General features: G+C 42.9%; 1 protein-coding gene across 1 annotated transcript in view; it reads right to left on the bottom strand.

Annotated features, from left to right (window-relative positions):
• The window catches only part of LOC126267242 (chromosome-associated kinesin KIF4), a 240,574-nt gene that overhangs the window by 122,172 nt on the left and 95,281 nt on the right, over positions 1-23,121 (bottom strand). The window contains exons 4-5 of the mRNA XM_049972234.1: positions 4,930-5,073; positions 3,965-4,068 (exon numbers count right to left, since the gene is read on the bottom strand). Of these exons, the coding sequence (XP_049828191.1) occupies positions 3,965-4,068; positions 4,930-5,073 (248 nt within the window). The remainder of the gene's footprint in view (positions 1-3,964; positions 4,069-4,929; positions 5,074-23,121) is intronic.

Here is a 23,121-nt window from a genome sequence, read left to right as displayed (position 1 = left end):
TCCTCCTACAGGCCAACCGCAAATTAGAACAGCATGCCACTCTCCACCTCAAAAAACTATCCAATCTCCTGGTTTCCCACCTCCAGAAAGGCAACTCACTCACCCTCCACAACCTTTCCAACAAACCTCAACCTCCTCTCATTGCACACAGACCCAGTCTCTCCCATCTACTCAATCTCCCACTTCCAGCTCCACTCCCCCCAACACCTCAAAATTCTAGTCAACACAATCTGGAACCACAACACCCTAATTCAGTAGTTAACCTTTCCTCCTAACCTCTCTCCTAATCCAAAACCTCTGTCCTATCCAAAGGCCTCACCTTCAGCCCTACTTCCAGATTCAACCAAACTGCCCTTGTCAGGCTTGTGTCTGTATATGTATGGATATGTGTGTGTGTGTGTGTGTGTGTGTGTGTGTGTGTGTGTGTGTATGTGTGTGTGTGTGTGTACGTCCGCTAGTATATACCTATCCTTTTTTCTCCCTAAGGTAAGTCTTTCTGCTCCCGGGATTTGAATGACTCTGTACCCTCTCCCTTTCAACCCACATCCTTTCGTCTTTCCCTCTCCTTCCTCTTTCCTGAAGAAGCAACCATTGGTTACGAAAGCTAGAAATTTTGTGTGTATGTGGTTTTATTGTACCTGTCTACCGGCGTTTTCCCACTTTGTAAGTCTTGGAATCTTTGTTTTTAATATATAATAGAGGGAAACATCCACGTGGGAAAAATCTATCTAAAAACAAAGTTGATGTGACTTACCAAACAAAAGCGCTGGCAGGTAGATAGGTAGGTACACAAACTTATATTCATCATTAATTTGAACCCAACCATTACGTTTGTTATTGTCACTGTTGCATTTCGAAATCTTTTCTGTCTTATTTTCTCTTAAAAATTGTTTGTGTATCTATCGACCTGCCGGCACTTTTGTTTGGTAAGTCACATCAACTTGGTTTTTAGATATATAATCACTTATAAATTCACATGGGAAGTATTATATTTTATTTTAAAAAATATAATCTACTTCGGTTGAAAATGTTAAAATTTTTAATGAGCATTACTTCAAGATCTAATATAATCAGTATTTTTTTTTTATATATAGAAGGCTGAGGATTGCTGTGTTATGAATGTCATGTACAGAAGAGGATGAGCACCAGGTTGAAAAAGTTTGAGAGACAAGGAACTTTCTGATGGTAAAACCATAAAAGGCAGGCTGGTAGACAGAACGATTGATGAACTACAGTACTGTTATGGGATGGCCATTATAAATAACTGAGGATTTGTTGAAAATGAAGCAGGCAGTACGGGCAACCTTCTTCCATAGACTGTCAACTGATGAAGGCCTCCTGGACCTGATTCATGGTGCAATTACTGCAATACCCAGTAATCAAAACAGTTCATACAGCCATAAACATTCCATCCCAACAGCAGTCATGGATATCATAAAACCTATTTCAAGACCTGGCAAATCCTGAATTGCTGAAGGAGTGTCTGCATGGTCAGACTCAAAATCGCAGTGAGTCGTTCAATAATCTTATATGGACTCGCATACCAAAAAATGTTTTAGTTGGAGTGAAGACACTGAAGTGGGAGGTCAGTGATGCTGTTATTGCTTTTAATGATGGCAACATTGGTAGGGTGAAAGTGCTACAGCATATGGGAATTAATCCTGGAGCAAACTGCATCAGAGAACTTGAACGGGTGGACAAGGTTCACATTGATGAGCCAGAGTATGCAGCACAGCTGGCCACTAATGAGTCCAGAAAGAAGAAAAAACTTTGAAAACCACTACGGCAGTTAGGTCCGCAGAAGGTAGGGGATTTGACAGTGGAAAGACCACGATGGAATAACTTTATGAAAAGGATAGATTACTCCCTACCATATGCAGATGTTGAGTTGCAGACAGGCTCAGTGAAGACTACTATACATTTAAACCACAGTTGTCACATGTGTGACATGGAGGATGATACAAAGTATGGTGCAGGGTGCAGGGTGCTTCTGAGTGACTAAAAATAAAAAAATTAAGCATATATTAATTGAGTTAAAGTCTTTTGAAACTTTAGAAGCTGTTCCTGACAATTTATATTTTCTGTTGCATTTTTCTCTAAATCTCATAAAGCACTTCAAGTAGAGTATTCAAATTTTCACAGAGTAATATCATACATATCCTGAGACTACTGAACTAAAAGAAGATCATAATGCTGTGTCTAATTAAAATTATTTACAATAATGTACAAAAAGTACACAAAATTTTAACCGTGTAATTAAAAAATTGTATTTACGAAAGCAATGGCTGAAATGCAATAATTTTAGTTCAGTAGACACAGAGCACAGAGTTTAATGTCCTGTAACAGTTTCATGTCAATGGCTACAGTGGTTCTTGGAATACAGGGAAGCAGAGTCACTAAAATTAACATTGTCAGGATAGGGTGATCCAACTTCCCCTAAGCAACAAAGACAATCACACACAATGACAAAGACAATTTTCTACCTCATCTGTATCAACTTTGTTGCACAGGGCTCTAAAATATTTGTACATGATCCTACTAGTTAAGACTATTACAATATTAAAGATCAACTGTCTAAACAGTCACAAGAAAGTACCACAGTTTAAAACACTTCAGACAACTTGTGCCTAGACCAGGACTTATACCTTATCAACTCTAATTTTATTGAAAAAATTAATTAGTAAAGGATATAGTTGCTGGCCAGTACAAGGCAAAATGTTTAGTACTGCTGACTGACACACACACACACACACACACACACACACACACACACACACACACACACACACACACACACAGACAGACAGAGCTACAATATTTCCAAACCAGGGCAAATACTTGAGTATTCCTGCCACTGTCAAAACTTATTCTCCAGTTAATTTCACTAAACTAGCCAGAATCATTGGTTCAGTATCCTGTGTTCATTCTCTGGTTAGAGTTATTACGTGTTTGTACAACACGTTTTCTGCCCTCTTCCAAGCACAGAACTAAAGTGGCCACTAACTGGGAACTGTTAAACTGGCCCTTAGCAATACAGCAAGTATTTTCTCTCAAAATTTCATTCTTATTGTATGCACCGAGAAGACAGTATGTAATCTCTCTTACCTGTTATTCCTGTTAGTCGTTTATTTGCTATCTGGTAGTCTGAATCTATGGATTTAGCTAATAATTATAATAACGCTTATCATTCGTACTCCCAGTGAACAACATATATAAACAGCAATTGGCATCCATCAGTTCGGGTTTATCTGGCAAAGCTCCTGTATCCCTGCCCGCTTTTGTCTGCAGGGAAGTTTTTTTATATTTAGACACAAAGGGAATTCTTCTGGCAGACACAACACACACACTATGCATGTACTCAAAAATCAACCTATGATTCGTTCAGGTATCAATTTAGAATGTGTTCAAAAACCCAACAGGTATGCGTTTCAAAATCATATGAACAATCGATAGACCAATGTGCGCTGGATTCTAGACGTCCTGTGAAACAAGGTTTTAATTCTTCAAGAATAAGAAACTGACGCTCCTTGAAATTGTCGCCCAGAGCACGTACCCCAGTTTGCCAGGCCCTCATACTAGATCCAGGCCTGCACGCGCACACACGCACACGCGCACACAATGATATTACCCTAGCTTTCTGAACTATTAGATCATTCCTAAGAGAAGTGATGGATAGAATTTATAGGAAACTGTGGTCACTCCGACTCTAGGATGAGAGATACGGACACACCTGTATTGAGTCCCAGATGGTATACTGGTAAGCCTCAAATATCGTTTTTTAAATGATAGTTTAGTATGTACACCTTGTTTTCTTTTCACGAGTTTATCATCCTGTCTACCCGAACTGAAGATACCCAGTACACTTAAATTTCTGTTTTCCTTTATGAAGATTATATGTTGGGCAGATATTCATGGCAATGTCACAGCATTCAAAATAGTGAATTAGTTGGTCAATGAGACTTACACATTGTCACTTTGTTGTTGATGAATGCTTATGGTGAAAATTGCATGACTCCTGCTTGAATGTGCATTCATCGCTGTCGCTCCAGTTGCTCGACATGATGATCCCTAATGAATAAATGCTTTTAGTACACAAAATTAAGAAGAAAGCTAAGCTGTAAGCACTCAAGATTTACTTTAAGCCTAATATTTGCATATGTGTGAATTTTTTTAAAAAACTATTTTTTAAGTGATTCATAAACTTCTACACAGAGGCAGAGAAATGATTTTCTCCAATTACATTGCCTGACAATGTCAAAAGAAAATGAGATATTCACTCTGCAGCGGAGTGTGCACTGATATGAAACTTCCTGGCAGATTAAAACTGTGTGCCCGACCGAGACTCGAACTCAGGACCTTTGCCTTTCGCGGGCAAGTGCTCTACCATCTGAGCTACCGAAGCACGACTCACGCCCGGTACTCACAGCTTTACTTCTGCCAGTATCCGTCTCCTACCTTCCAAACTTTACAGAAGCTCTCCTGCGAACCTTGCAGAACTAGCACTCCTGAAAGAAAGGATATTGCGGAGACATGGCTTAGCCACAGCCTGGGGGATGTTTCCAGAATGAGATTTTCACTCTGCAGCGGAGTGTGCGCTGATATGAAACTTCCTGGCAGATTAAAACTGTGTGCCCGACCGAGACTCGAACTCAGGACCTTTGCCTTTCGCGGGCAAGTGCTCTACCATCTGAGCACTTCGGTAGCTCAGATGGTAGAGCACTTGCACGCGAAAGGCAAAGGTCCCGAGTTCGAGTCTCGGTCGGCCACACAGTTTTAATCTGCCAGGAAGTTTCAATGTCAAAAGAGTTTAAATACAAAAAACTTTTATATCTTGGTAACGGAAAGAACCATTTCCAAGCTGGTGTTATATATACTAACCCTCAAAAGAAAAATTAGGAAAGTAAGAAAAAAAAATCATGTAGCCTATACCTGTACAAGGGCTGCAACAGTGCCTTCGAAGTCCGTCACTGGAACTTCTGTCAAATTAGGTATTTTTATAGTTCTTCCATCTTCCCTAATATCGACAACACATCGCATGGGAGCCAAAAGATCAAAAAGTTGTTCTTGGTACAGCTGTAAATAACAGAAACATTACTGTTAACATAGTTATGACATCAATGAAACACCGATAAGCATATAGGTCAATTTTGTTTCCTGACAAAACCATTTATCCCATTTTTTAACAAGAAAATAACGAGACACTAGGTAATAATAAGAAAAATTTGCACTTTTCAGACCAAAGTGGTTCCACAGCGGAGACAAAGTTTAGAGGGGGAGAACAAACACTAAATGGGAACCAAAAACGTGAAAAGATGATGAGGTGAGGTAAAAAAGGAAGAGGAACAAAACTGTGAGAGAGACCAGAAATCAGGATGGTAGTCAGACTGACGTAAGCAAGGATACGGAGGTAGGAAGGGGGGGGGGGTGCACAGGGGAAGGAGCAAGGGCAGGGAGAGATGATAATCACTGAAGAACTGTTTTGGCTCAGACATATTTGAAAATAAGTGTCTCTTACACTCTTACAGATGGATCTTCACGGTTCCTACTGAATTTGCAAAATAAATATTGTGGAAGTTTAACCACTTTAGATCTGTTGGCGGCACAGGTCTCCCACCATGTGACCTAGTTCCACCTTCAGTTGGTCTTGATAGCTGCCAAGAAACAATGCAGCATATGCCCATATTGAGTTTGAATGATCATCTTGCTATGGGAATTCTATGTTTGTCTCACCTATATGACGACAGTGCTTGCAAAATTACAAGTTTTGCGAAACGTGGGTGGCGCACAACCATGAATTACAGCGTCCAAGTAATTTATCTCACTTCTGTTTCATTTCTTGTTATTCCTTTGATTATAAAGTACTTCATCTCCCCAGTATATTTTCGTGATTTCGACTGATCGTGAATGCAGACTAATCTTTCACCATACGTGTTATGATTTATCACCTGTTTCACTTATACCTCTTCTTTCCGATAAATCTTAATACTCACTTACTCGGATGCTGAACAACAATTACTGTCCGAGTAGATACAAATTGAGTGTACTAACAACACATTCACGAGTTAATGTGTTACGCATAATTTAAACACACCAAGTCAATTCTCTCTACTCTAGTTACATGTAACCCAAAACAACACTTAACTTTCGTATGGGCTTTTAATGCCACTTCTCCCATCATCGCTATATCAATGTCCTTTACACAAATCTTTCCTTCGTGCATGTCTTTCAATGGCACTAGTCATAGTTCATATTAATCTTGTTGTGGCCACAGTTGGCTCAATGCACACTTTCGAGGCATTTTAATCATAATTTAAGAAAAGCATACCAGTTCTGCAGTGTTTCCATAAACACGTGTTACAAGTAGAGATGGCCGATAAATCACAGACTGATACTTTGCCACAGACATTTTCTTGTAACGTGTAATATTTGGTTAAGAATTCCACATCCATTTCCATTACTGCCAATATATAGTATCTCCTACTACCAGCACTGCAGTAATGAGCTAACATACCGCAAACAGTGACAGTTGCCATTACTGCAGATTAATTATACCCTCACACTATTCTATGTGAGTGGGGCCACCTGTCAAAACACTGAATAGCAACCTTTTGCTGTGCAAGTAACTGAGACACTTGTGGAAAGAGAATCAATGAGGTTCTGCGAGGTACAACAGAAATGTGGAGCCACGTTTACTCCACTGCCATGGCCAGTAATGATGTTCAATGCTGCCCAAGCCCTGATTGAGGTGGTCCCTCAGATTATGGACTGGGTTTAAATATGGGGAGTTTTGTGGTCGGAGGAGTACAGTAAACTCATCCCGGTACTCTTTGAACCACACATTTATACTGCAAGCTGTGTGACACACTGTGCTGGTAGGTGGCATTGTACTGAGGAAATACAAACTGATACACTGTGCCTTCCAGAATGACGTCACACAGGGAATGCCACAAAAACATTCCCAGGCCATAATGTTCCCTCCTTCGGTCTAGACCCTTCTAATGATTGTTGCAGGGTGCTTGCTTTCAGACTTTTCACACCATACATACCGATAGCTATCTGTTTGATTGGGGGGGGGGGGGGAGGAGAGAGAGAGAGAGAGAGAGAGAGAGAGAGAGAGAGAGAGAGAGAGAGAGAGAGAGAGAGAGGAGAAGAAGAAGTAGATTATTCACCTGGAAGGGTCACCTGTCACCACTTAGTGGAGATTCATTTGCAGTACTTGCATGGAAATTCCAGCCTTCATTGCCGATAAACAGCAGTCAGCATGGATGCGTGAACCAGGTGCCTGTGTGGAGCCCAATAAACAGCAAAATTCGCTGAACAGTCAATTGCTCAACAGTTTCACACCTAGTCAGCCATACACATCTATGGCCCATGGTGTATCATTTCCTCGACACTGGTTTTTTCTAGTTCCACTTTGCAACACACAGTATACTCTAACCACATGGCATGGGAACAGTTTACAAACACAACCACTTCAGAAATGCTTCCACACTTGGCCTGAAAGCCAATGATCATGACCTTTTGGCATATTACAGGAATGATTGCACTGATTACCACATCCATCCGACATGCTTCATATACTCTCCACTGTTAGTACTGCCACCTGCCATCTGTGAATGGTTATTGGATGCTTACACTGGACATAGGTGACGGTGACATTAATGAGACTGGACCATGCATTTCTAGAGCACCATTCTGTGTGTTTACTGATGGCAATAATCTCCTGCTCCCACTGTAGGGCTAACCTTTGATGGGAGGAACTGTTTCTGCTATGTTTAAGATTTTGATAGTTTTGTGAGGGTTCCATCAATGGTCCCAGTGGGAAGTGTATGAAGCATTAGGTGTGTGTGTGTGTGTGTGGTGTGTGTGTGTGTGTGTGTGTGTGTGTGTGTGTGTGTGTGTGTGTGTGGGTGGGTGGGCGGGCGGGCGGGGTGCGTGCACGCGCGCGCCCGCAAGAACTCCCAGACCCCTGGGCCAAAACTGACACACAAAACGCTTTGTCTGGGAGGCCCTATATAGGGAGGGTTTATAATAGTCTTGCTCTAATATTTATGGAGATACACAGATGCGTATTTAAGCCCTGCCCTACCGAGTGCCCCGCACAAAAGGTGTGTTGCATGGTGGGAGGAGGAGGAGGAGGAGGAGGAGGAGGAGGAGGAGGAGGAGGAGGAGGAGGGGGGGGAGGGGGGAGACAGATGGTGGTGGTGGAGGGGGGCAAAGACACTGTAGCGGTTCCACCTGCATTTATTCATTTCATGGGTTGCTGACTGTCCTCAGTGTCAAATGTACTGCGTTGCTACACTGGCTGAAAAATGGGTTGTGGATTCCGACACACTAGATCGCGTGTTATCATGCAGCCAAGAGGTGCACAGTTGTGTTTCACAGTACTTCAATTTTCACTTCGCACAACCCCCAATATTACACAGCTATATCACCAGTGCACTATTATGTAACCTTCGATAAGCCTCATTAATAGTTTGCAGGCGAAACTCAACATACTACTACAATAGTTTCTTGATGAATATCTACGAGCAGTAAAACCTCACCACAAAGTTCACAGTTTTTGAATAATCAGGTACATATGGAGCAGACACTGTCACTGTTTTTCAGAAGCCTCCTAATTGTTTAACACTTATTCCAGTTAATTTGAAGCATTGTTGTTGTTCTAACCAGCACAGGTTACTCATCAGAAACTCTGCCTTGGACTGACTGTCTTGTGACCAAAAATCAGGCCCTTATATATCATCACAATAATAGGTGCTGAACTACACACTGTTCAAAGTTTCTTTACAGAATTTACAATTAAACTTAACTCATTAAATTAACTGAAAACATAAAAAAATAAAGTTTCTTCTATCTCAAGAGTTAGGTCAAATTATTTGTTTAAACCATGAAATTACCAAATATAGTTACGCAAACAATACTTTTGACAAACTGTTAATTACATTGGAATTAAGGTCTGGCTTTGCTAACATGTTTTCAAATAGAGCCAAATAAATACTTTAAAAATACTAGTGTTTCGTCTTACAAATTTTATAATTAGTACAAAATTTATATTTGTTTATAAATCAACAATAGAATTATAGTTATGAAACAATTACCGATTTCGCCCTATAATAAAAGAAAGTAACTAGTAATTGTTTAAATAAATTAGAAGATCAATTGCATACCTAGAACTAAGCACAAAATAAGATCTGGTGTTATGTTCTCTAAAACTGAGGGCCAATCTTTCTCTTTCATGAAATGCAGATTATATTCACTTATGTTAATGATAATTAGTTAAAAGTAACAAAACGAATTTAAGGAGGCAGGTGACAAAATGAGGGGAATTAAAGTTATCCCAACTTGCTTCATGACAACATGGGCAGAAAAGGGAGGTGCGAGGGGGGGGGGGGGGGGGCAGCGGTGGAGACCAGCAGAGGGGGGGATGGGAAGAAGGGTATTGACAGTGTGAAATATGAGACAGATCAAGAAAGGGGGGGGGGGGTGATGTAAGCAATATATGCTAACAAAGTTTGCGAGACACAGGCTAGTTAATAATACAAGGATAGTTTGAAAACTTCTTCGAACGGAATAGAAAAAGTACTTACATCACTGAAACTTTTTTTATTTTTCAATGTAGTCTCCTTTTAGACTAATGCACTTGGTCCAATGATGTTCCAGTGCCTTGATCCCATCTTGAAAATGAGTTTCCTCCAGGCTTACAAATTAGTTGTAAACCATAGCTAGCAATTCTTCGTTTGAAGTGAATCTCTGTCCGCCAAGAAAAACTTTCATTTTTGGGAAGAGATGGAAGTCTGACAGAGCCTTATCAGGTGAATAAGGCGGGTGTGGCAACAATTCATATTTTAGTTCGAGTAATTTTGCCATGGCGCTGGCATGCGTGCGGGTGCACATTGTCTTGATGGAAGAGGACTTTCTTCCTTGCTAAACCTGGCCTTTTTTCAGATTTTTGGTGCAATTTGTCCAGCAGGTTAGTATAGTATTCTCCAGTAATTGTTTTCCAAATGGGGAGATAATCTACAAACAGAATCCCCTTCGCATCCCAGAACATGATGCCATGACCTGTCCCACCGAAGAAATTGTCTTTGCTTTCTTCGACGGCAGAGAATCACCGTGTTTCCACTGCTTTGACTGTTTTGTCTCTGGGGTATAGTAGTGCACCCATGTTTCACCTGTGTTCACAAAACGCCACAAAAAATATTGTTCCGATACGTCCATTCTCATGTAATTTCGATCCAGCATCAAGAGTTGCAGCACCCATCTTGCAGTTAATTTTTTCATTTCTAATTCTTCAGTTAAAATGTGATATACCGTTTCAAATGATATCTGGCAAGTGTGAGCAGTTTCACGCATTTTCAATCAGCGATCCTCTATGACCATTTTGTGCACTTTTGCAACGATTTCTGCAGTAGTGACACATCTTGGCCGACCACTGCGCAGATCGCCATTTAAGCTCTCCTGACCAAATATAAATTCATTTGTCCACTTTGAAACAGTTGAATATGGAGGAGCAGAGGCCCCTAGTGTATTCCTGAATCGGCATGAATGTCCTTTGCTTTCATATCTTTCTTTACGAAGTAGTTAATCACTGCTCGAATCCCTAATTTTTCCATCTTCGCAAATCACCACGTAGGAACAACAGTCACGTCACCGCCATAGCTATCTTCCAAGAGCACTGACATGGCAAGTTTTTACAGGCAACAGTCCAATGAATATCATGTAAACAACTCGTTGCGCTAGTGCTGACCTCTCGTGGTGATTCCACGAACTTTTCAAACCATCTTTCTAATTTGCAACAAAAGGCGAGTGAAGTGAAGATGTGAATGCTGCAAAGGATGAATTCTACAATTTTTGAAAAATTATGGTTTGCACACAGATGTATAGTCACTTCATTATGCAACCAGCTTCATTCATGCATACAATCCTCAGGCACATTGCGACGCATAATCACTATTAAGCACAATCTCACAAACCAACATGACAATTCAACTCAGGTTTCCATATGATGATTAATGGTGATTAAAGTTGTCATTTTTTATCATATCACAATATAACTGAAGATAGTCCATTCATGAAAAACTAGTTATGTGACTGAGCAACAATAGAGCTACGAGCAAACCCCTCGGCCCCCCCCTCCCCCCCCCCCCCCCCCCAAATTCTGGAAACTGTCAACTCCTCTAAATAATTCTACATTTACTTGTTTGTATACAGCTACTGCTTCCATCATCGTATCAGGTCACTGAAGAGGGTCTCAATGACAATTTTTCACACATCATAAGGGGATCTTTCAAGTTCTTACAATAGGCTTTGATAATTATGTAAAATGGGTGAATATGTTGATGCAAATATGGTTTCTTGAACAGCTATGCCAACCACTGGGTCACCTAAGATTAAGCATTTCAGTTCAGCAAGTTGTGAATAGTAAACATAATTCCATTGGATTAAGTTTGTGAATGTGTGTCCAATGGTAGTATAAGGATACAATTGTTAACCACAATTTGATTTGGGCGAGTACTACCTGTTGGCATGATTACCATAGCTGTGGATGAAGAATGAGGGGCGCCGTTCCACTGCAGATGTTCATGGGGCTGTCGCAGTTTGGGTAGCAGGGCAAAGAGGGAGGAATCCTCATTAGGTGATATGAGTTGGATATACATCTTTATTATATGGTAGGGGACCAAGGTCCCCAGCACAGCTGTAGAGGTAAGCGGACAAGGAGGGGAGGGGTAGGAGAAATCTTTCTTAAATAGGTACGGATGAGCTAGGATGGTTGTTGGGGACTAGTCATTAATAGGGAGACAGAGTATTCTATTTCGTAGTGGATCAAAAGGTTACTTTTTCTGGAGTGGCTTGCTGCCAGCTGGACTGGGTAAGGGAGAATCTACTCATTTCTGGCATCCTGATGTGGCCTACAATCAAATATATTGAACATTTGGTTCTTATGTTTCTCTTGTGACGTGGCAGAATGCTGGTGGTGGTGGTAGAGAGAGAGAGAGAGAGAGAGAGAGAGAGAGAGAGAGAGAGAGGGGGGGGGGGGGGGGGGGAGGATTCTCACTGAAACGGATGTAGTACACATGGGTCATATCTATGTAGTGGGCGACAGCGATATCCACAGATAGGTACATACATATAACTTGTTTCACCTCCTCCTCACAATAATATGAAAAATGTGTGTGTGTGTGTGTGTGTGTGTGTGTGTGTGTGTGTGTGTGTGTGTGTGTGTGTAAACTTTTTTTTAGGTAGTTAACAAGTAGAGAACTTATCACAGTGTGCACGCTGGTTTGATTAATACACAAAGTGGGAGCAAAATGCACAGACACAGAATGTCAGCAAGGCACAATGGTGATTAGACATCTCCACCTGCTGTGAAGGGGGTCATGCTTTGGCATTGCTGCTTGGTGGTGTTTTGGAAGGCAGAAAACAAAGGGCCTTGCCAACAATGGCAACACCTAGAAACAGCTGAAATAAGCTGAAGAGAAATGTCATTCTATTCTGTTCTACGAGTCTGTACAGAGATGTTCTGATGTGCTGATTAATAAGAGATCTGTTTACCAAAGACAGTAACTGTTATATTGGAGCAACAAAATACGTACGAGATACTGAAAAACTATTGACATTTTGCACCTTGAATGCTTAGAAAGCTCTCTTCTAGCACTCAACCCTCTGCAGACAAAGAAGTCTGCACAGCAAGAATTTGTGGCAGTGCACAGTAGGTCCACTACACACCAAGAGAAACCATGCCCACCACACCAAGAGAAACCAGGCCCACCACACCAAGAGAAACCAGGTCCACCACACCAAGAGAAACCACAAAAGTGACCATCCCAGAAAATAATTAAAGTAAAAAGTGTCAAGGATTGCATCCGGGTGACTGATTATTTAGAAGGTAACATGTCTTCTGGGCTTGGTCCAGATACAGTCTCTACCACTGTTACATTCTGAACTAGATAACATGTGGCCAAATTTCATACAATTGAAGCACCTCACAGTGTGTGGTACATAAGGTATTACACCTCAATCTATAATCTTAAATTTATCCAGTAATAAGTCATCATCAAAATCCAAAATAAATGGTCAGGTGTCTACTTTGTTGGCCTTAGGCCTTTAATGGACCAGATAAACAAAATGGGAACCACATTGTTCCAAATTAGCACCTAACTGTTCATCCACCTTAAGTACAAGGTCTGTGTGAAAGAATATACCCTTGACCATATTTGGGTTTCTATAAAGGATAAGCGCAACAAAGAAGACATCAAGTTGGTCACAGCTTAACAATGGCCCGCGATTCAGTGAGTGAGGCTGTTCAGCATTTAGTTTATCAAGGTGACCTTGCCATAACTTCACTGTTCCCTTCACAACAAATTCGAGGATTCACTATCAGTTCTGGTACAGCACAGGAATTGACACACCTCTCTCCTTGTCCGACAGGTCTGTTTTTATCTTAATTTGTACCAAATCAGGGGAAATATATTGGGGGTTATATCTTCCATCTGCATTAAAATTATTATACTGCTGTGATGATACAGCTGAATCACAAAACAACGTGCACAAAACAGACAGTAAACAATACTGTAACAAGAAATAATAGATAAATGTACAGTTGTGAATGCTGAAAAGCAAATAAGGGAGTGGAAGACGATTGTTAAATGGAGAAAGCCAATAAGCAAACAATAGAAAAATAGTCAACAAATAACGACTGGGAAACAGTGCAAAGATAGTTCAGCAATTAAATGGGATGGTGAACCAACTTATATCAACTCTGCTTATCCTGACACCCTCCCGGACTTTCGACTCACATACAATCCCTCTTTCTTCCATTGTTTTCATTGTATTTTAATTATTTCTTTAAATACTCAATTTTTTTATGTTCATCCATTTTATCCTAGTTTTAATCGCAGCATTCATAACTTCCTCACAATCCAGCTTCACTCCACACTCTGGTAAGCACTGTACTAACTCCACTTCATTGATAATAGAGCAATGTATTGTCTTTGACTTCCTATGCTCTGATGCATCCTTCTCATTTGGGGTCTGCGTAATCTGTTCTCTTTTCTAACCTTTCACAACCAATCCACTTTCCTCCCAGAGGAAGGAACTAATAGTTCTCAAAGCTAGAGAAGTTTCTTGGACTTTTCTACTTGTCTATAGGCAGTACTGAGAACTTCAATTCATGAATTTAAGTACTGGCCAGCCTTCTTGTCATCTAACTGACAGGACAACATCAAAGTGAAAATGCGTAGGATAATCTACCATGATGCCAAACTGCAGATGCCCTTTTTGTAAAATCTGAATTGTAAACGTACATCGACCAACTATACAAATTGTTGCAATCCTCTAACTTCCATAAAGTAATAAAAACAAGGACAGGGCACCCCCTTTCTTATTGACCAAAAACATTTTAATTTTGTGTCATTAAATTCTTACTCTTAATAGCGTGATTCAAAAATTTAAAGTGTACCGATGACATGGGGAACTCTGAAATAATCACAAACACTTCTACATCTACACCTACACTCTGCAAACCAATGTGAAGTGCACGGCAAAGGGTATGTCCCATGGTATCCCTTGTTAGGGTTTATTCCTGTTCCAATCACGTGTAGAGTGCGGGAGGAATGATTATTTAAATGCCTGTATGTGAGCTATAATTATTCTAATCTTAATCGTGACAAGCCCTATGTGAGCAATATGTAGAGGATTGTAGCATCTTCCTAGAGTCGTCATTGAAAGGCAGTTCTTGAAATTTTATTAGATTTACTCAGGATAGTTTACGCCTGTCTTCAAGAGTCTTCCAGGTCAGTTTCTTCAGTATCTCTGTAACACCTTCCCATGGATCAAACAAACCTGTGGCAATGGCCGTACTCCACCACGGGACTTGCCGGCAAAGAAATGGTCTAAATGAGCGCGGTACAGCAAGGCTAGCCGCGCGACAATCATGTCAGACACGTCACGTGGGACATCATCAATACAGCCCGACAAAGATGTAGAAAACTCGATCTGTGCAGTGTAGAGAGGCCAATCGGCATGTTGGAAAGACCAACAAGGTAACCTGTCCATTAGGGACTGGGAAGGGAGTGAGAGAATCAATGGGAAATGGTCACTATCTCAAAGGTCGTCGTGTGGCGACCAGTATAATGAAGGGAGAAGGGAGGGAGAAGAAAGAGAAAGATCAATGGCAGAAAAGGCACCACGTACGGCACTAAAATGAGTAGGGGAGTCATCATTAAGAAGGCACAAGCCGTGGTATGCAAGAAACTTGTGTATGCAAGAAACTGGTCTATGCAAAGACCTCGCCTAGATGGAAATGCACTGCCCCACAAGGGATGATGAGCATTAAAATCCCCGAGGAGGAGGAAGTTGCTGAAGGGCAGTTAAGGCAGCAGGTGTAAGCATCTTGTCAGGAGGGAGATAAAGATTGCAAACCGTGACCTCAGAGTCCAAGTGGACCCTAACGGCAACCTACATCTACATCTACATGACTACTCTGCAATTCACATTTAAGTGCTTGGCAGAGGGTTCATCGAACCACAATCATACTATCTCTCTACTATTCCACTCCCGAACAGTGAGCGGGAAAAACGAACACCTAAACCTTTCTGTTCGAACTCTGATTTCTATTATTTTATTTTGATGATCATTCCTACCTATGTAGGTTGGGCTCAACAAAATATTTTCGCATTCGGAAGAGAAAGTTGGTGACTGAAATTTCGTAAAAAGGTCTCACCTCAACGAAAAACGTCTATGCTGTAATGACTTCCACCCCAACTCGTGTATCATATCTGCCACACTCTTTCCCCTATAACGTGATAATACAAAACGAGCTGCCCTTTTTTGCACCCTTTCGATGTCCTCCGTCAATCCCACCTGGTAAGGTACCAACACCGCGCAGCAAATATTCTAACAGAGGACGAACAAGTGTAGTGTAAGCTGTCTCTTTAGTGGACTTGTTGCCTCTTCTAAGTGTCCCATCAATGAAACGCAACCTTTGGCTCGCCTTCCCGACAATATTATCTATGTGGTCCTTCCAACTGAAGTTGTTCGTAATTTTAACACCCAGGTACTTGGTTGAATTGACAGCCTTGAGAATTTTACTATTTATCGAGTAATCGAATTCCAACGGATTTCTTTTGGAACTCAGGTGGCAGTTGACACTAAATAACGAAAAGTGTGAGATGATCCACATGACACACCATACAGCTATCTTTTCTAAATCGCTTTGCAAATGATACTGGTCTTCGGATGACCTTACTAGACGGTAAATTACAGCATCATCTGCGAACAGTCTAAGAGAACTGCTCAGATTGTCACCCAGGTCATTTATATAGATCAGGAACAGTAGAGGTCCCAGGACGCTTCCCTGGGGAACACCTGATATCACTTCAGTTTTACTCGATGATTTGCCGTCTATTACTACGAACTGCGACCTTCCTGACAGGAAATCACGAATCCAGTCGCACAACTGAGACGATAACCCATAGCTCCGCAGCTTGATTAGAAGTCGCTTGTGAGGAACGGTGTCAAAAGCTTTCCGGAAATCTAGAAATACGGAATCAACTTGAGATCCCCTGTCGATAGCGGCCATTACTTCGTGCGAATAAAGAGCTAGCTGCGTTGCACAAGAGCGATGTTTTCTGAAGCCATGCTGATTACGTGTCAATAGATCGTTCCTTTCGAGGTGATTCATAATGTTTGAATACAGTATGTGCTCCAAAACCCTACTGCAAACCGACGTCAATGATATAGGTCTGTAGTTAAATGGATTACTCCTACTACCCTTCTTGAACACTGGTGCGACCTGCGCAATTTTCCAATCTGTAGGTACAGATCTATCGCTGAGCGAGCGGTTGTATACGAGTGCTAAGTAGGGAGCTATAGTATCAGCTTAATCTGAAATGAACCTAATCGGTATACAATCTGGACCTGAAGACTTGCCCGTATCAAGCGATTTGAGTTGCTTCGCAACCCCTAAGGTATCTACTTCTAAGAAACTCATGCTAGCAGATGTTCGTGTTTCAAATTCTGGAATATTCCATTAGTCTTCCCTGGTGAAGGAATTTCGGAAAACTGCATTCAGTAACTCCGCTTTAGCGGCACAGTCGTCGATAACAGTACCATCGGCACTGTGCAGCGAAGGTATTGACTGCGTCTTGCCGCTTGTGTACTTTACATACGACCAGAATTTCTTCGGATTTTCTACCAAATTTCGAGACAATGTTTCGTTGTGGAACCTATTAAAGGCATCTCGCATCGAAGTACGTGCCAAATTTCGCGCGTCTGTAAATTTTAGCCCATCTTCGGGATTTCGCGTTGTTCTGAACTTCGCATGCTTTTTCCGTTGCCTCTGCAACAGCGTTCGGACCTTTTTTGTGTACCACGGGGGATCCGTTCCATCTCTTACCAATTTATGAGGTATGAATATCTCAATTGCTGTTGCTACTATATCTCTGAATTTGAGCCACATCTCGTCTACATTCGCATAGTCAGTTCGGAAGGAATGGAAATTGTCTTTTAGGAAGGCTTCTAGTGACACTTTATCCGCTTTTTTAAATAAAATTATTTTGCGTTTGTTTCTGATGGATTTGGAAGAAATGCTATTGAGCCTAGCTACAACGACCTTGTGATCACTAATCCCTGTATCAGTCATGATGCTCTATCAGCTCTGGATTGTTTGTGGCTAAGAGGTCAAGTGTGTTTTCGCAACCATTTACAATTCGCGTGGGTTCGTGGACTAACTGCTCGAAATAATTTTCGGAGAAAGAATTTAGGACAATCTATGAAGACTTTTATGCCTACCACCGGTTTTGAACAAGTATTTTTGCCAACATACCAAGGGTAGGTTGAAGTCCCCACCAACTATAACCGTATGAGTGGGGTATTTATTTGTTACGAGACTCAAACTTTCTCTGAACTGTTCCGCAACTGTATCATCGGAGTCTGGGGGTCAGTAGAAGGAGCCAATTATTAACTTAATTCGGCTGTTAAGTATAACCTCCACCCACACCAATTCGCACGGAGTATCTACTTCAACTTCACTACAAGATAAACCACTACTGACAGACACAAACACTCCACCACCAATTCTGCCTAATCTATCTTTCCTGAACACCGTCTGAGACTTCGTAAAAATTTCTGCAGAACTTATTTCAGGTTTAGCCAGCTTTCTGTACCTATAACGATATCATCTTCTGTGCTTTCTATTAGCGCTTGAAGCTCAGGGACTTTTCCAGCGCAACTACAACAATTTACAACTATAATTCCGAATGTTCCTTGATCCAAGCACGTCCTGTAATTGCCAAGCACCCTTTGACATTGCAGCCCATCCCGCACTTTCCCAAGGCCTTCTAACCTAAAAAAACGCCAAGTCCACGCCACACAGCCTCCGCTACCCGTGTAGCCGCCAGCTGAGTGTAGTGAACTCCTGACCTATTCAGCGGAACCCGAAACCCCACCACCCTATGGCACAAGTCAAGGAATCTGCAGCCAATACGGTCGCAAAACCGTCTGACCCTCTGATTCAGACCCTCCACCCGGCTCTGCATCAAAGGTCCGCAGTCGGTTCTGTCAACGATGCTGCAGATGGTGAGCTCTGCCTTCATCTCGTAAGCAAGACCGGCAGCCTTCACCAAATCAGATAGCCGCTGGAATCCAGAGAGAATTTCCTCAGATCCAAAGCGACACACGTCATTAGTGCCGACATGTGCCACCACCTGCAGCTGGCTGCACCCTGTGCTCTTCATGGCATCCGGAAGGACCCTTTCCACATCAGGAATGACTCCTCCCGGAATGCACACGGAGTGCACACTGGATTTATTCCCCTCCTTAGCCGCCGTATCCCTAAGGGGCCCCATTACGCACCTAACATTGGAGCTCCCAACTACCAGTAAGCCCACCCTCTGTGATTGCCCGGACCTTGAAGGCTGAGAATGATCCTCTGAAACAGGGCAGGCAGCTGCATCTGGCTCAGCCAGAGACAGTGCCTGAAACCGGTTTGTCAGACGCACCGGGAAGGCTTTCTGATCAGCCTCCGGGGACGCCTTTCGCTGCCTGCCACACCTTGGAACGACCTCCCAATCAACCACAGGCGAGGGCTCAGCCCCACTGCGGGCAGTAACCGGGGCAACCACAGCGGCAGACCGATCTGGGACAGACGGGACGAGGTTGATATCCCCGTGATACCCAAGTCCGGCTCCCCACAGTGGTGCCCATTGGCAACAGCCTCAAGCTGCGCGACCGAAGTCAGCGCCGCTTCCAATGTAGTTTGAAGAGGAATCCATGTGCCAGCAACTTCTGTACGAGCAACATTCAAATGCCACCAGAGGCCCACAGGGGGCCGACCCAATTTTGACAGACAGCACAGAACTCGCAGAGGGTTGGTAAGTTATCACCAGTAAACTGTGTAGAACCACACAAGCTGCAGAATAAGACGAAACAAAGGATTTCAACTCCTGAAGGTGACTGTAATATCCATTACAATTCCATTGGATAACCACAGAACGATAATTCAAATGGGAGTTGAATAGGCTAAAGCCAGTCACGCCGCTGTATCACCACCCGTCACCAACAAGGAGGGGGTGACATCCATGAACAACAGGTCAGAACAGAGATGGCACCCCTGGTGACAACAGAGGCTCCTTGTCCCAGGACTTATGTTTCTTCTCCTTTTATGTTCGAGATTAAGGAGGCCTGTGCGGCATAAAGGAGCCAGCTGCAGCAAGATCAAGAACAGAAAGAGATCAGGTGACCTGGGAGCCCACAGACCGTGGTTCTCGCAGTCGTCGCATAGCAGCAGACATTTGGCCTGGAATGTGCTGGGAAGGGGTATCCCGAGAGGGGCACCCTCGACCGGCAGACACTGAAGTAGTGGGACACTTCTCCAGTTGGGGAGGGGGAGCAGTGCCCGGAAAAGAGGGTGTGGGGCCTGCAGGGGAGGAGGGGGGGGGGGGGGGACGAGAGGGGTTCGGGACTGGGGTAAGTAAGGGGGAGGAAGGAGTGAAAACGTGCATACTTTTTACGAGCCTCAGTGTAGGCTAAACCATCAAGGGACTTTTACTCCTGTATCATCTTTTCCTTCTTATACACTGAGCAATTTAGTGAATGTGGAGAATGATTGCCATGACAATTAACACACACAGGAGGGGGGCCACAGGAACTTCCCTCCTGGAGTGGATGTCCACAGTCACCACAGGGGCCTGCGAACAGTGGGAAGACGTGTCCGAAACACAAGCACCTAAAAATACCTCATAGGAGGTGGGATGTACGGCTTCACGTCACATTGATGAACCATAATCTTTACTTTCTCAAGGATGGTATCCCTTCAAAGGCCAGGATAAAGGCACCAGTATCAATGCTATTGTCCTTTGGGGACCTTGTTAACACGCCAAACACAGTGAACACCCCACCGTCCTAGATTGTCCTCAAGCTCATCAGTTTGAAGGATGAGGTACCTGTGAAAAGTTACCCCTAGAACCATATTCAAAGATTGGGGGGGGGGGGGGGGGTAATGGACAAAGGAATTGTGCCAAGATGGTTAGAGGCACGAAGGGCTGCAGACTGGGCAGCTGAAGCAGTTTCGATCAACAACGAACCGAACCTTGCTCAGAGAGTTCACTTCGCCGAACTTCTCTTCCATGTGTTCCACAAAAAATAATGGTCTAGTATTGGTGAAAGTATTCCCATCAGTCCTGATGCAAACCAGATAGTGGGGGAAAGGTTTCGCCCCTAGCCAACGGGCCTGACCCTCCTCCCAGGGGGTAGCCATGGAAGGGAAGGCCAAAGGGGCAGGAGAAGCAGCACTAAAAAAAATCTGTTCCACGCGGAGAGACAGCCGCAGAAGAACTGCCAGTTCTTGACCCATATGCATTTCATTTGCATAGCGTCTGCCCTTATACCACCCACTCCGATCAGGGGTTCTCCCCACGGGCGCCACCTAGCCACAGCAAGGGCCATCTGGCACGGCGGCCATTGCCGGTAGCTCCAATGCTCCAGCATTACATGCAACCACTCCTAGGCTTACAACATGAGGTGGTCACAGCTCAGGTTATCAGAAGTGTGATCCCTGTGTGTTCAGGGGGCTCAACATGCACCATAGCATAAGACGACATGAAAGAAAAGGTGGAATGAACTAGGAGGGCACACGGAAACACTAGGTAAGGTGCTTTTCACCAAATGGCTCACACTACAGAATAGAAATTTAGTAATTGAGGTCAAACCCTAGAGGGGGACCAGGGAATGCCAACAGGATGAGGTGATTATGCAAAAAAACCAAATTGCAAAACTAACATAAACAGGAGGATAGTGGGGCCAACATAAACAAGGACATCGAGAGAGGGAGGGGGGGAAGGGGAAGGGGAAAGGAGGGGAGGGGAAAGGAGGGGAAGGGCAGGGCAGGGCAAGGAAATGCAGCCCTGGAAAGAAGACAGGCTGCAATAGCCAGCCCCGTGCTCGCCACACACACACACACACACACACACACACACACACACACACACACACACACACACACACACACACAAAAGAACTGTGAGTCCCCAGGGAGGACATTACAGTTAGAAGAGGGACTAACTCTGCCACAAATTCAGTAAAGAATCTGACAGGGATTGCATTGGGCCATGCTACTTTGTTCACTTTTAACGATTTCAGCTGTTTCTGAACACCACTGACATTAATACTTGTTTCATTCATCTTTTCAGTGGTACAAGGACTAAACTAGGGCAGTTCTCCCAGGTTTTTCCTTTGCAAAGGAATGTTTGAAAACAGAGATATGCATTTGAGCTTTTGCTTTGCTGCCCTCAATTTCAGTTCCTGTCTGATTCGCTAGGGACTGGACACTATCTTTGGTGCCACTAACAGCCTTTACATATGACCAAAATTTCTTTGGGTTCTGTGAAGGATTATTATGCTTCGGCACTCATTGAAGGCATTATGCATTGTTCTCTTGACAGACAAATGCATTTCATTCACCGTCTATCCACAGCCATATGCTTCACTTCACAGCTATTATGCACTAAACTCTTACTTTATGTTAGTATATAGTGACTATATACCATGGAGGTGACCACCTATTACGAACTGTTCTATCGGATACATATACGTTCCCTCTGATTACAAACTGTTCTACTGGGTACATATCTATCCAGTGCTATAGTGCCTCGAGAATTTCAATGCAAATTCTAGAGACCCTCGGCTTTCCACCATCTCGAACACCTGATATTTTACATACGAGTGTGAGAGATGGGAGAGTGTCTGCCTCATGCAGGTTTTCTGTGTGCGTAGGGTGGACGTGTGTCAAGAGAATGCTACACTGTGGAGTGTATGCAAGTGGTTGCCGCGTTGGTCACAGAAGTTACATGCCCAGCACTAGGAGCAAGCATGCCTTACTCTGTGATGGTGCTATGTGAAAGAAAAGACACTTTTTACTTGCTTACTTACTTACTGACTCTAGAGCTGCAGATGGTGGACTTGCGAGAACCTTGAGAGGATTTTGGAACTGTTTTTATTGTAAAAGTACGTAATAGTTTGACGGACCGCGAGTCATTGGGCTTACGAAATGTGATTCATTTATGTAAAAACTTATGTGGTTTCTTTTTGTGGAAGTGAAATATAGTACGACTGATTTAAAAGTATCTTGAGTGTACGCAATCATTTTAAGAGGAGAGAAAATTCCTCCAAACAGCATCATATCTTCGGAAAAGTTGGGCAGATCGCCGCAGCCGACTATCCTGAGAAGAAGATTGGCAAAGCACCTCCAACTAAGTCCAATGACAGAGGACGACATGTGAGTGTTTTTACACCAGCACCACATTGCTTACTCTAGTTGCCAGAAACCACCAGAATGCATGGTCAGCTATTCTTTTAAACTTGAGCCATAGTTTCTCAACATGCTCCTGCCCTGTGCTGAAAGTTTCAAGTTCCTCACAGAGGTATGACACTATTGATTTTTTATCTAGTTTACTGACATGTATTTTCCTGCTTGCTTTAGTTGTCCTTTGTACTTTGGTAATCACCACTACCACAACTGTGACGTGTTCACTATACTAGTTTTGATGTGGACATCCTCTAAGAGGTCAGGCTTATTTGTTGCTATTAGATCCAATATATTTCCATCACGAGTGGGGTTCCGAA

The sequence above is a fragment of the Schistocerca gregaria genome, chromosome 4, assembly GCF_023897955.1.
Source record: "Schistocerca gregaria isolate iqSchGreg1 chromosome 4, iqSchGreg1.2, whole genome shotgun sequence".
NCBI lineage: Eukaryota > Metazoa > Arthropoda > Insecta > Orthoptera > Acrididae > Schistocerca > Schistocerca gregaria.
This window is presented reverse-complemented; position numbering and strand designations above follow the sequence as displayed.